We start from the raw sequence: 14,882 nt of genomic DNA on the forward strand, positions 1-14,882 counted from the left end.
ATATGGCCTGGCTTTAGCTATGGCATTCTCTTGGTGTTCTAGAATGTCCGTTATTTCACCATCCCACATTGAATGCTTGGCCAGGAAGTAGGAAAGGGCTTTAAAAAGAGAGTTGAGAGTAGGAAGGAGTTGTGGCAAATTAGGTACATTTACAACGATCTTACTAAGTTTGCTGCTTTCATTTTCTTGCCTATGTTGGGGCAAATAAAGGTTTAGGAGCAAGACCAGTGATTATTCTGTGGTTAGATCATGAGCACAGTGCAGGCAAACCCAGGAAGGAGAATCTGCTGCATCAAGTCTTCACTTGTTATTTAGGCCCAGATTATGCAGAAGCCTCAGATGAGGGTTGATTTGCCAGGAAACTGCTGCCAATGACTTTTGGTTCTTTTCCTGTGCACCCCAGCTCATGGTTATCTTGCGAAACAAAGTGCTTTGCACTGCAAATGAACGTTACAGCCTCATCCCACCTATAGCAACTTCTAGGGAAGTCAGGTAGAGAGAGCCCGATTTTTGAGTTCAGTTCTCCAGGGCACTTTGGTCTGCTGGTTTTCCCGCATGGTGTCCTATGCCCCAGTCTCCACCCGGGGACTTTGGACCTTACACGTTCAGGTCACTGTGGCCACGCTGCTTAGGTGCACAGGAAAGACGCTCCATGGAGAAATTGTGCTGTCGGCTCTTTAAACAGACGCTTACCTGTCTAATTCCTCCTCCTCACTTACCTAACCCTCTTCCCCCTCTCCTCCCCCTTATCCTCCTCTTTCTTCTTCCTCTTCCCTTTCCCCTTCCTTTCCCCCTTCCCCTTCTTCTTCAACAATTGTTTCTTCAACACCTGTTGCATTCAGGGGACTTTTTAACGAGGTGACTCCACCCTTGGTATCTGTTTTAATGCTCATGACATTTCTGTGAGGTGGCTGATGTTGTACCCAATTTTCTGAAAGGGGAGATTGCGGCCCAGGTCGATGGTTGCGTGCCACGATAAACATGACCAGTAAGTCACAGAACCAAGTTTAAAGACATGTTTTTGGGAACCCGAAGTCCAGTGCTCACATGCTTCCTACAGACACCGCTGAGAGTAACAGCGGCCCCTTCAGCCAGTCCCCAAGACGATGTTCACCTTCGTCTTGTGTTAAGGCACAGGTACACCTCATTTTGGGAAAAGAGTCACGAAGATCAGAACTGGTTATTCTTTAGTTTTAGAGATGGCTTCGCTGTGAGTTTCCAGCCAAGAAGTGAACGTTCCTAGGAAGCGAGCTTACGCCCTGTTCACCACGTTCATCTTGAAGGTTTGGCAGAGCAGAATGGGGTGTGGCGGACGTGTACACGATGAGGGTGACAATCTGGATTGAAATCTGTTTACTAGCTCTGTAACCTTGGGCAAGTAACGTAACTCTCTGAGCCTCTTGCCTTCTCTATTAAAGTGGGATAATACCCATCTCATCAGGTTAGTGTGAGAACACACTTATGTAAGGGCCAAGTACCAGCTAAGTGCTGGGCCACATGCTAAGTAAACATGAGCTGCAGTGGGGTTTGGTTGGCATTGTCAGTGTGGTGGGAGCCCCGTTATAGTGGAAACATGGCTCATGAACATATACGAGTATAAATATTTGTATAGTCCCTGCTAAATATCAGTTAAGCCTGTGTAAGACAATAGAGTGTGTGGTGTTGGCAGGAGGTGGGAGGAGGGGTCGGTTTGGACTAGGTAAGGGGATGCTGCAGACTGTGACGAGAGGAGAAGGCGTGTTTGACATGGTGAAATGCTGGGTTAGTTGCTGTCCTAAGTGTGTACGGAAGTGTGTACGGCAGGGGGCAGCTAAACAAATAGTGTTGAAGGACAGATGCCAACAGTGAATCATGCTGTCAGTTGGGCAGAGAGTGGTCCTGGGATACAGCAGTGAGCAATAAAAGCTACAATAGCTTTTACAATAGGGAGGTGCTTATTGTGTGCCAGGCACTGTTCTCATGCTTTTCTTTCATTAACTCACAACAGCCCTCAGAAGCAGTACTATTATCAGCCATCCCCAAGTTATAGGTTAGGAAACCTAGACACGAGTTAAGTCAGTTCCCCAAGGAACACAACTGGTAAGTGGCAGAGGTTGAGTTCAACCTTAGCTGTCTGGATCTAGAGTTTGTGCTTTTAACCTTGTGCCATGTGCTTCTCCAGACAGTCAGGGTTCTTGCTCTTACGGAGTTTACTTTCTAAGTAGCTGGGTCAGTCAAGCAAATAAATATGATACAATGTGCCAGTAGTATTAAATGCAGTGAAGAGAAATAAAATTGGGTAAGGGGTATTAGAGGATGATGGGGATTGATGTTTTAGCTAGTGTATTACTTGCTTGGACTGCCATAACAAAATACCACAGAGGGAGTGGCTTAAACAACAAAAATTTGTTTTCTCACAGTTCTGGAGGCTGGAAGTCCAAGATGAGGTGTCGGTGGGATTGGTTTCTTCTGTGGCCTCTCTCCTTGACTAGCCAAATGGCTGCCTTCTCCCTGTGTCCTCAATGATTTTTCCTGTGCATGCACTGCCTGGTGTCTCTCTATCCTAATCTCCTCCTTTTATAACGACACCAGTCGTTGGATTAGGGCCTACCCAAATGGCCTCATTTTACCTTAAGCACCTCCTAAAGGCCCTTACCCAAATACAGTCACATTCTGAGGTACTGGGGGTTAGATATGAATTTGGAGGGGAGACAACTCTACTTATAACATTCCACCCTTTGGACCACCAAAATCTTGTCCTTCTCATGTACAAAATACATTCATCTACATCCCAGAGGCCCCCGAATCTTAACCCATTCTAGTGTCAACTCTAAGTCCCAAATCTCACCTAAATATCATCTAAATATGTGGGTGAGCCTTGAGGTATGATTTATCCTGAGGCAAAAATTCTTCTCTAGCTATGAACCTGTGAAACTAGGCAAGTTTCAAAATACAATGGTGGGACAGGCTTAGGATAGACATTCTCATTCTGAAAGGGAAAAATTGGAAAAAAAAGGGGTCATGGATCTAAGCAAGTCCAACACCTAGCATGGCAAATTCCATTTGATTTTAAGACGAGAGTAATCGCTTTGATGCTCTGTCTTTTGGGCCTACCAGGGTGGTAGCCCTGCCTGCCAGACCTACTGGGGCTGCAGCCTGGTCCAGTGAAACCGAGGAGGAGACAGAGTTTGGGCCTGTGGTAGGAATGGCAGCCCTGTCAATCTCTGAACCACCTTCAGGGTAATTTCTTCCCTTATTTTGATAGATAACACAGCCAGAGAGTTCTATTGTCCCATTCTATAGAACCCCCAAAATCTGGGGTTCCTCCATTTTTGCCCTGTCTCTGTCCCCTTTGGTCTAAACCGGTAGTGTTTCTGCTGATATAACCCCGTCTCTATTTCTGGCTTTTGCTGAGATGGCTGATTAAATCAGTCGGTCACAATCTTTATGCAGTGTTTGTCCAGCTGTACCTTTTGTGTTCTCTTCCTTTCTCATTTTTTGGTATATTAATAGGCTAAGAATTTTCCAAATCCTTAAGTTCTGATTCCTTTTTGCTTAACAATTTCTCCTTTAATTTCTCTATTTCCTCTCGCATTTTACTGTGAGCCACAGAGATGATCCAGGCTGCACTCTTGATTTGTTTCACTTATTTAATGTATGCATTAATGACATTTCTCCTCCTTTACTTTTTAAACCTTAAAGCCAGGCCGTTGACATGGTTAGAGGTACATGAAAAGATATATGTACTTAATGTTTTCCGTAAGGGGGAATCTTATTGGTTAAGTGTCTCAACCAACTTGCTTTTTTAAAAAAAGTTTAAAATGTTTTCTTTTTGTCTCTCCTGCTTCTATCTCTCATCACAAACTAGATTAAATCACCAACCACTAATTTCCCCTCTACCACCACAAGACTCCATTTTGGCTCAAGTGTTAAGTATAATCAGCAAACAAACTGTTGCTTTTTATACATTGGAAAGAGGCAGGAACTTTAGAATACTTTGTATTTCATTAATGAAAATAATATGTACTTATGACTAAAAAAAATAAGATAACAGGAAACGATGAAGAATTTCACCGATAATGTGATTATACAGAGAAAACCAGTGTTAATATTTTGCTGTGTATGTTTTAGTCTGTGTACATTAAATTAAATACATGTAATTTAAAAAATAAAATTATCTTCCTGTATAATTTTGCATCCTGTCCTTTTCTCTTAATTTACCACCAGCATTTTTTCATTTTCTTAAATATCCTATGAAAATATCTTAAGTGGCTATATAACATCTGTCCAGTGGATAAACAAGATTTTCTTAGGCATTTAGGTTATTTCCAGTTTTTGTGTTACACGAAAATCTTGGGCCATAGCTATATTTATTAAGCTATGTTCACAAATAAAATATCTGGCTTGTGTTTTAAGTTTCCTGATGTAGCCTTCAAGAAACAGTAGAGTTTGGTGGTTATTATGCAGATTTCAGAGTGATATTTGGGTTCAAATTATGGTTTTTCCACTTATATATTTGGAGGGGACACAACTTGGACAATATATTTCATCTTTCTTGGTATCTGACTCATTTAAAAAACAAAAAAGATAATAACTCATTGGGCTATGGGAAGAGTAAATGAAATTTTATAAAATACCATGTCCAAACTTAATAGGTATACAGTAATTATTTACTATTATATCATCATCAGATCTCTTTCCAGAAAGTTTATACCAATAGATTATAACTGTTCAAACATATTGGGGAGATCATATATCTGAGAACCTACAGGTACAAATATTACAAGCCAGTAGAGGGCATAAAACATCCTCCCGGAAGATTCCGGGAAGATACGATTGTGGCTCCTCTCATTCTCACCCAGATCCCTAGATACCAAAGGCTCTAACACTCTGTTTTCATGCATAAGCATTTCTCTTCAGGCATATATATTTCTTTAATTATCACTTACTAGGTGTCACTATCCTATATACACTTACCTTTTTGTTTTTTCCAGTATGTGAGTGTTATTTCAGAGAAAAGTTTAAGTTTTGGTGTATTATTAAAGCACTATTAAATATATAACACTTGAACCAAGTCATCTAAGATATCAGTCGAAAACCATGGTATTAAACACATTATGTATGTATTGTCTCTCCCATCCTTTTCTCCCTTCCCAATCAAATGTTGAAGCTTAAGACAAGTTTTGCATGATAACATTAAAAACTAGTGCATGTTTTGGAGTTTAAAATTGTTTTTAAATTTTGTAGGCGCATTCCTTTATACAATGTCTGCCTATATAGAAATTATAACACAAGTAAATTTCTTTTTTGTGTGTTTATGTATTTGTATGTGCTAAGCCAGTTGTCTCTCCAGGCGTGTTGCATATGAATATAATACATCCTAGGTGGACAATTAATTCGGCCAAACCTAAATAGAAGTACAATATCTGATTGATTCCTGGAGTTAGGAAGAATTATGAATAGAGCATATATTATATTTGAGCAACATTGTGTTCTGCGAGATAATTTTCCATTTCTTTTTCAAAATTTATTTGAAAATAATTTTCAAAAATTAAGCAGACCTATTACAAATCAGGCTACAAAGTTTGCAGGCTTTCTTGTATCTGCCAATGCCTCCGAAAACATAGTTATTTCATCCCATGGCTAAGTGCACATAGAGGAAGAAGGGTAACATTAATGCATGAAATAGCTTTCTCTACGAGATAATTCACTCAAGAAGATTCTTTAAAAATCTTGATTGTTTGAAGAGCAGGGAGCCACATGCGTGACTTCTGGGTGTCAGCTATCTGCTAAGTTCTGCACTGGTGCCGTTTCAGTTCATCCTCAAATCACTTTGAACTGGTGTCCTAACATCAGTGAGAATCTAAGACTTACTGCTCAGTAAACTGAGGGGCTTTGTCTGATTCACCACTCGGAGCAGTATCTGGAAAATACTAGATGCTCAAAAATATCAATTGGACTAATGAATCTGTCAAGGTTACACACCTAGTGTAACCTACTAAGGGAATAGGCCAGATTCAAACTTGGGGACAGGCTAATATTTGTGGTTAATGTTTGCTGGGTTCTTACTGTGTGCCAGGCACAGTGCTAAACATTTTACACAGATTCTCATTTACTCCTTCCAACAGCCCTCCAAAGGTAGATTCTTTAAATATCCTCATTTTACAAAGAAATCACTGGTACTGTGCTGGCACTACGATTTGAACCCAGAAAGTGTAACTCCAGATGCTATGGTTTTAGTCACCAAATTGTACTGCTTCTATCAGTTGCCTGCCATTTGATTATATGAAATATTGCCAAATGTTCTGGAGAAAGGAGTTCTGTGGTTTAAAAAAAAAAAAAAAAAAATGGGGGGAAACATTGGGTTAAAAGAAATTAAACTTGGTTCCCTACTTTAAGACTTCCCTGAGCTTTCAGGAAGCTAATGCAACTTATGAATCCTCAAGAGAAGAGATAGAAGGCAACATTTTCTAAACTTATTTGGCCCCCTTGCTCCGCCCTGCCCCCAGTACACAATTAGCATCTCACTGAGCCAGCAGTCTGTGGAACACGGTTTGGGAAATGCTTGCCAAACTCAACAGATTCTGCTATATTATCTCCCTCCTGAAGAGGAGAGTGATAAATAAGTCCTTGGAAGCCTGCTCCATTCCTTTTAGGTATTGGAGTCATATATTGATTCTTTTCATGGTATTATGTGTGTTTTAAAGAAAATAATTGGCATCATCTTCACACGTCACATCATTTCCTTGCACTGAACTGTGTAAGTTTTGTATGAGAGAAGGATGGAGACCCATGGATGTGCAGTGTGTGTTTTCCTACATCCCCATTCCCCTGAGCTAATAAGGTTGATACAATCCTGGTGACAGTTTTGCTGCAGCCTCCCGGGAATGAGAAAATCTTACCATGAGAACTTAATCCAGTCCTTTTGACGTTTTACATCCATTGGCACAAAAGGTGACCAATCACACTGTATGTATAAAAATATCTGGTCTTTGTTTTTATTCTTTTGTAAAATATTTCATATGCTGCTTTTCAAAACAGTGAGGGAGAGAAATTGACTTTGTAACACTTGAAAGTTCATGGAACAGGGCCCTGCATTAAAACACGGTTTGTACAGAAAAAACACATTTTCTGGGTTTTGGCCAGCCGTTCTACTTTCGGGACATTTATTCCATACAGCACTGTATGATAGCGACCAAGATTTATAGTTGGTGATTTCCTGAATAACAACTCAGATAGCAATTGCCTCAGCGAAACAGCTTTCATATGCTCTGCAAGGCACAAGCAGCATAATAGAATGCCTCGTTTCAGGATTTTCATGTTTAGTTTTTTTTAATCTCTTGCAAGACAAAATGAGATTAATTATTTCTCTTTTTGGCCTAAACCTAAAATTGGAAAAATGTCACCTTTCTTTCCCCTTCATCCTTCTCCCAGCATCCTCCCACTTCCCCTTCTCCCAGTCTCACTTGGATCAGCCCTTGTGCATTTACACATAGAGCTACTTATAGAAACCACCTCAACTCAAAAAAAAAAAAGGTTGACGAGAGACTGCTTGAATAATAAAATGGAAATTCTTTTGACTTCTATTTTGTTTGTCTGTGCTTGGTAAGTCGTCTATAAATTTTCCCTGCAGAGAGAAGAGAAAACAAGTAGTACTAATAGGAAAGTAGCCCCTCTACCGGGAAAAGAAGGTCAAGTTCTCCAACAACCTTTAAGATGCTCACAAGAGATGATTTCGCCTTTTGCCTTGGGGTGAGACATTCACATATTGGTGGTCTTGTTCAGTAGGTGTAATCAATAGAAGGAACAGGGAAGAATCAGTAAATGCAAGGTCAGCAGGAGGACACACAGCTAATTCTGGTTTTCATTTCTGTGGATTTTTAGGTCAAATCTGAAGACAGGCTTTTGATGACATATGAGGTCTTTCTGGCTTGATTTTTATATCTGCGTACCTTATGTACTATCCATATATAAATCATAGACATATAGATCATTGGAATACAACTGAGAGTCTAGAAATAACTTTTCATACTTAAACAGTCAATTGATTTTCAACAAGGGTACAAAGATAATTTAATGGGGGAAAGTATAGTCTTTTCAACAAATGGTGATGGGACAACTGGATATCCACATGCAAAAGAATGAATTTGGACCCTTACCTTCATCACCATATAAGAAAAAAAAATAACTCAAAATGGATCAAAGGACTAAAATGTAAGAATTAAAACTATAAAGCTCTTAGAAGAAAACACAGATACATATTTGGACCTTCAGTTAGGCAACAGTTTCTTAATATGATCCTAAAATATACAGGCAACAAAAGAATAAACAAGTGGAACTTGATCAAAATTAAAAACTTTTTGTGCCTCAAAAGACACTATCAAGAAAGTGAAAAGTCAACACACAGTATGGAGAAATATTTTCAAATCATATATCTGGTAAGAGACTGGTATACAAAATATATAAAGAACTCTTGTAACTCAATTATAAAAGTACAACCCAACTAAAAAATGAGTAGTGGATTTGAATAGACATTACTCTATAGAAGATATGCAAATGGTCAATAAAGACATAAAAAGATACTTAATATCATTAGCCGTCAGGGAAATGGAAATCAAAACCCTAATGAGATGCCACTATGCATCTACTAGGATGGCTACAATAAAAAAGAAAGCTAAGTGTTGGCAAGGAGGTGGGGAAATTAGAATCCTTATAATTGGTGGGAATGCAAAATATTGCAGCTGCTTTGAAAAACAGTTTGGAAGTTCCTAAAAACGGTTAAACATAGAGTTACTTTATGACCCAGCAATTCCACTTCTAGATGTATACCCAAGAGAAATGAGAACATGTGTCCCTGCAAAAACTTGTATACTAATGTTTAAGCAGCATTATTCACACTAACCAAAAGTGGAAAAAAAACAGATGTTGATAAACTGATAAATGAATAAGTAAAATGTGATCTATGCCTAAAGTAGAATATTACTCAGCAATAGAAAGGAATGCAGTACTAATACATCCTACACCATAGATGAACCTTGAAAACGTTATGCTAAGTAAAAGCAGAGTCACAAAAGGACATACATTGTATGATTCCATTTATATGAAATGTCCAGAACACGCAAATCCGTAGAATGAAAAATAGATTTAGTGGGTTGGGAATCTAGGGGTAAATGAGGAGTGACTGCCAATGAGTAAAGGGGTTCTTTATGGAATGACGAAAATGTCCAAAGATGGATGATGCTAAAGGTCTCACAAGCCTGTGAATATGCTTAAAATTAATGCATTGTACATCTTAAATGGGCGAGTATATGGTATGCGGATCATTTCTCAATAAAACTGTTAATAAAACAATATCATATTGCATACTTACAGTATCTTGTTGAATGCCATTATAATTTTAGACTCATGGACTGAAACTGAGTTCCTAGGATTTCAAGTGACCTGTCCAGTACATCCAGCTAGTGAACACAGAGCTAGATGTCCTGAGCAGCAAGGCAGAGGTCTTTACAATGTTATTGCTGTAGGAAGTTTGACCCCAAAAGACTACAAAAAGGACACTTAGAGTTATTGGTTTGATGGGGTAATGCTAGCTTGTATAACAGATAAGCCACTGAGGCTGAAGTTGGTGGTAGAAATTTAATTCTTTCTCGTGTAAGTTTATTGATCAGATATTGACTAATAATTGATAGGAATTTCCACATTGTATATGATGAGAAGACTCTGAGATCCTGTCTAGGTTTGCAGGCGTTCTTCAGGAGGTGACTCTGTTTGGATAGGCTCCAAGCTTCCTCTAACTACTGCTTGCAACAGCACCCACAAGCAGCCCAGGCCATTTACTCTTGCGGAGTAGATGACAAAGAGGTGACAAGGAGGGCATTCTAAAAGACAAATGTACCCCCCAGAAATTTGCTCAACTCTGACAGTGACTATACTACCTCTGACCTTACACTGGAAGAGTGACAGCCTGTGCCTCTCCAAACCATGGCACTCTTACTGCTACTCTGGAGGTATCCTGGAGTGTTCTGTTATCACTTTTGTTTTTGTACGGAGGCTGTGGGAATGGACTGGAAGACTCATTTTTCTGTGTGGTGACTTTTGAGAAGTTAAAAGTTGGAATAGGAGGAGCAGAAGCCCCTGGCAGCTTTTTGATGTTTTTTCAATTACTAGGTGTGTGGTCTTGGGCTTTTCTGAGCCTCAGATTATCATTCCAAATGGTGACCCTAATAGCACCTCTTCCTTGTGGGGTGGTCTTGAAGATTAAGTGATAGTCCCCATAACATATTAAGTCCAGGTTCTAGCACAAAATAGTGCTTAATAAATACTAGTTATCATTGATGATAATAGCATCATCTTTTGACTTTCAAGGCAATGAAAAGGAAATATCTCCATGGATGCCTAATGTTGCAAAATTGCTACATTGACAAGTCTTTGGCAATGCCCTAAAAGATTTTAAGATGCAACGGTACGGCTTGGAAAATTTTTCTTAAGCAGGCAGCATCTTTCATAACGTTGGGTACCCGCTACATATAAACATATTAGCAGGCACAAGAGATTATAAAGAGGCGGCCTTTGCCTTTCAGTAGTTAGTAATGTCACAGGCATTAACAAGGGCTGTATTTTAAATAGGCTGTACCTAGCCTATGTTTCTGCTATCATTAGTGTTTTAAACCAACTGCACATGTATTCTCATATAGACAAAAAGGTACGATTTATCTTCTTTTTTTTTTAACAAACCCAAGTCTAAAATACCATACTTCAGTCATTTATAGTTTAGCTTCCTGCCCATTGCTCCCAATTGTCGATTTATCTCCCCCCACTGCTACTACCAACTGTCAGTTTACCTCTCCCCTATCCCTCACACATGCACCCCAATGACAGGATTGTTGTAAAGAAATTAAATATTGTTGTGTGAAAAAAAATTTTTTAAATGAAGATAACTATTTGAAAACAGATTGTGTTTTAATGTTTAAATAGCACAATGCTATCATTTTGTAATTTATTTAGATTAGAAACTCAGTCTAGTGTAATGGCTTTTAACTCGGCCAGATATTTATTTAAAAAGGCAACATTACTATTGATTTCTTAAATTTTTAAAAAATGTATCAAGTCTGTGATGCTCTTCAATCTGTTTGAAACAAGTCTCATAGATCAAAAATCCTTTATTTACCTTGTGTGTGATATGTGAAAACCAAGGTCGTCTCCTTTTACCTACCTGTTCCTGTTCTTCCAGTTTCACAGTCCTGCTAGGATATCACCCCATCCTTTTTACTCTCTGTTCCCTTTAAGCAGGAGAGAAAACCGATGTCTGAGAAGGTTAGGGAATGTGTTTGGGGTTTCACGGTGTACGTGGGGCTGAGTGCGGGTGAAGAGAGCTCCCTTCACACCAGGCCCCTTCCCCTGGCTGGTAATTTCTCTTTCTTTCTACCCCCTTTTCTAAGCTATCACCAAGTCCTGCTACTGTTTCCTTGAAATGTTTCCTGGTTTCCTCCCTCCCTAGTTCTTCCTGTCTAATCTCATCCCTCAATTTCTCACAATGAGAAAAGCCTGACAGAGCGCTTTGTCTCTGGGGCATCCATCATCAAGATTAATTTTCTCTAATCACCACTGTTAACATGTCACTCCTCTGCTTTGAAGCTGCAGTGAAAATCAGCACTTCTCTTGTGCTGGGTCCTCCAGAGCTCCACTTCCCTGTACATGCTCAGCTTCATTTCCTTTCTCCCCATGGACTCCAAGGGCCCCAAGCCTTCTCTGGGTTTTCTCCATGAGTCGGCCATGTTTCGTTTATGCCTCTGGTCTGTCCTGCTCCCCGCTCTACCGGTCCTCCTGCCTTTCCAAATACTCCTTTTTACTAGATCGAATTCAGGCCCCACCACCTCGCCCGTGTTTTCCCTATTACTCCAGTGATAACCCAGTAGCCCCTCTTTGTTCCCAAACTTTGTCTTCTTATGCGCTAACACGGAGCATTGGACATAACAGCCTCTCATATATGGTTCTCTGCTGTTTCCTTACAGTTGCATTGCCTTCTCAATTATATTTAATCTTCTTGGAAGGCAGGGCTGGTGTTTATATTTTTCTCACCTATTCCTACAGTGCCTAATAAGTGGTCAGTAAATACGCCTTGCTTATTAGGGGCCCTTTGAGCTTTTAAAAGATGCTCTCCAGAGCTACAAGCAGTTCAGACATTTTACAGTGTTTGCTGCTTGGGCCAGGATCAGGTGTTAATACTGCAGAACAGTACTCTTGTGTCTGCCAGATGCTGATAGGATCAGCCACTCTTGTGTTAATGATCCTCTGGGGGGACTGGCTATATAGGTACGGCGCTCACCCTAACAGTTTATGATTTGTTTGTGGATCGGTTGCAGGGAAGTGGGGGGCTGCCCCACTGTGAGCCTGCACACCTGCCTCTTGGAGCTTCCAGTAGGTAAGCGTGGAGGCATTATCCTCACAACGTTGGCGGAGTCTCGGCACACCAGTATGAAATGTGAACTGACCTGGCTCCCCTCCCACTGTGTGTCCTTGAGCCAGTAATGACCTTGGTGCGCTCTTTTCTGCAATACTGGCACAATGTCCTAAGATTTAATCTGAATCTTGTTCTGAAATATGTTTTCAGAATGCAGTTAAGTACTGTACCTTCCCGAAAAGGTAAGCGTGTTGTCATAAGTTCCTGGTATCAGAAAAAGGAATGTGTATTATTTAAAGAAGACCACATCTGCTTTCTGAAATTTGATGTTCCTTTTCCATGCCTTCCTACCTTTCCTGGTAGTCATTTCCGGACTGGGGCTACTGCAGGTTTTACAGCACTTTGAACTATGCTCTCTCAAAAGCATAACCTCTACACGAATCTCATCCGCTAGGGGCTTATAAACTGGAATTCGTTTTTCTGTAATGTCAGCAGGACTGATTCCACCCATCCAAAATGCGTTGACCTTTTTCCTCTGTGGTACAAAAGAGAATTGGCAGAGACACAGATAAAGGTGAAGTTGACAAGCTCTGGCACGGTATTGAGTTCAGTGCCTGTGGGCTTGTTTGTATCCCTTGTTCATCTCATGTTCTGAATCCTTGTCCCACGCAAGAAGTCCTGTCTTTCCATCTATGACACCTGAAGATGTTTCAGATTCTGTTCTCTTTGTTACTGTCCCCATCACACATAGTGAGATGCTGTATCATTTCATTTATAGAAAAGTCACCCAACTAGAGTCACGTTAAGGTTTTTCTTAATCCCTTTAGGTGGATGGAAGTCTGCTTAGTTGAAGAATTGCCACCAACCACTGAACTGGAAGAAGGGCTCCGGAACGGAGTTTACCTTGCGAAGTTAGCCAAGTTCTTTGCCCCAAAAATGGTATCAGAGAAAAAGATCTATGATGTGGAACAAACACGTTATAAGGTAACTGTGATCTAATTGGTTTGGGCTTCCAGCTAAAAGTTAAAGTTCAGTATTTCATTTCCTTTCCCTATTTTTTAGTGTTTCTACAAGAATTTTGTGGGGTGGAGGGGGCATCCTAGGTCTTTGAAGACTGTTAATAATCATTCCCGAAGCAGCAGCAATTTTAAAAGCAAAGTGTTTCTATTTCTGGGCTAAGGCTAAGAGGCCTCTGATTTGTGGGGCTGCCCCCATTATTCCTTCATGGAGGTCATTTTTATTAGTGCCAGTAAATGTAAAAGTGGCAGCACTTGACGCCTCCTTTTTTTCACCACCGCATAGTTTATTACTCCCCTTGTTCTCATCAAGGAATAAAGTATCCAGCTGGATCTTGAACCTGTGGCCCCAAAGAGTTAGGGCCAATGTGATAAAACAAGTAGTACTATTGAATAATCAGATAGGAATTCCTTTCCATTTGGTGTTTAAAACAAAATAAGACTAACCTTTTTGTATGCAACTAGTTTTAAGAATTATTTCACAGCTAATTTGAGAAGGTATATGGAGAACACAAAACCAAAATAAATACCAATCTTGTATAAATAAAAAAATTCTGATATTTAGAGAACAGGTCTAAATATTTACAAATAAAGTAATATATCTAGGATTTGCTTCAAAATAATTGGGAGGAGTTTGGATATATGATTCAAGATGGGCCATGAGTACACAATCATTGAATTTGGATCATGGGTGCATAGGAGTTCATTATACTATTCTGTCTACACTTTTATGCTTGAAGTTTTTCATTATAAAGTGAAGGAGGAAAAAGTAAATGCTGACCTAAAAGACTCCTTCATTAGATATGTCTTTAAAAGGGACTTTTAAAATGTTTGGTGTTCCTCCTGGAATATGTGATTTCTTGTCCACTTCAGATCAGGGTTTCTAAACCTTCTTTGAAACTTGATTCTTTATTTTCTTAATATATTGTATTCAGTTCCTTCTATCAGTATTTTTTATCTGCAGATTTTCAAATAGCCTTAAAAGTTATTTCTCTTACAGTTGCAAGGACAACATTAAGTATAGTTGAAAATGGAATGAGTTCCCTTTTATTGCATGATTCATAGTACCCTTTAGTTGTTACTGAGACAAAATTTATTTTAAAAATATGTATGTTGAATTCAGAGCAAATGTTTGAGTAATCATTTAGGCTAACAGACGAGGTGAACTGACAAATCTTTTTTGGCAAGTCTGTTTCCATGGTCTAGTCTAATAAGTGACTGAGCAAAAGTTTCTGTCTTAGATAATGTTATGAACGAAAGTGTTTGCATTTGTTAACATAAGTTTGAGTTTACGAATTCGTGTGTCTCACCCTAGAGTTTTCAGCTCATTATAGCTTTTCAGAAGAGTTTAATGAAATAATGACTTAGCCAGCCAAAATTAAAATTGGTTTTCAATTTTGAAAAATATTTTTTAAAGTTCAGAAAAGCACAGAAAAAAATATTTGTATACCCACATCACAAAATAAGGTAACATTTGTCCACATTTT

General features: G+C 39.4%; 1 protein-coding gene across 1 annotated transcript in view; it reads left to right on the forward strand.

Annotated features, from left to right (window-relative positions):
• Positions 1-14,882, forward strand: part of IQGAP2 (IQ motif containing GTPase activating protein 2) — a 268,669-nt gene that overhangs the window by 120,796 nt on the left and 132,991 nt on the right. Inside the window, exon 3 of the mRNA XM_019728145.3 lies at positions 13,207-13,363. Coding sequence (XP_019583704.3) covers positions 13,207-13,363 — 157 coding nt within the window. The remainder of the gene's footprint in view (positions 1-13,206; positions 13,364-14,882) is intronic.

This window comes from Rhinolophus sinicus, chromosome 3 (assembly GCF_057876585.1).
Source record: "Rhinolophus sinicus isolate RSI-liver-muscle chromosome 3, RSI-T2T, whole genome shotgun sequence".
In the NCBI taxonomy this organism is placed as follows: Eukaryota; Metazoa; Chordata; class Mammalia; order Chiroptera; family Rhinolophidae; genus Rhinolophus; species Rhinolophus sinicus.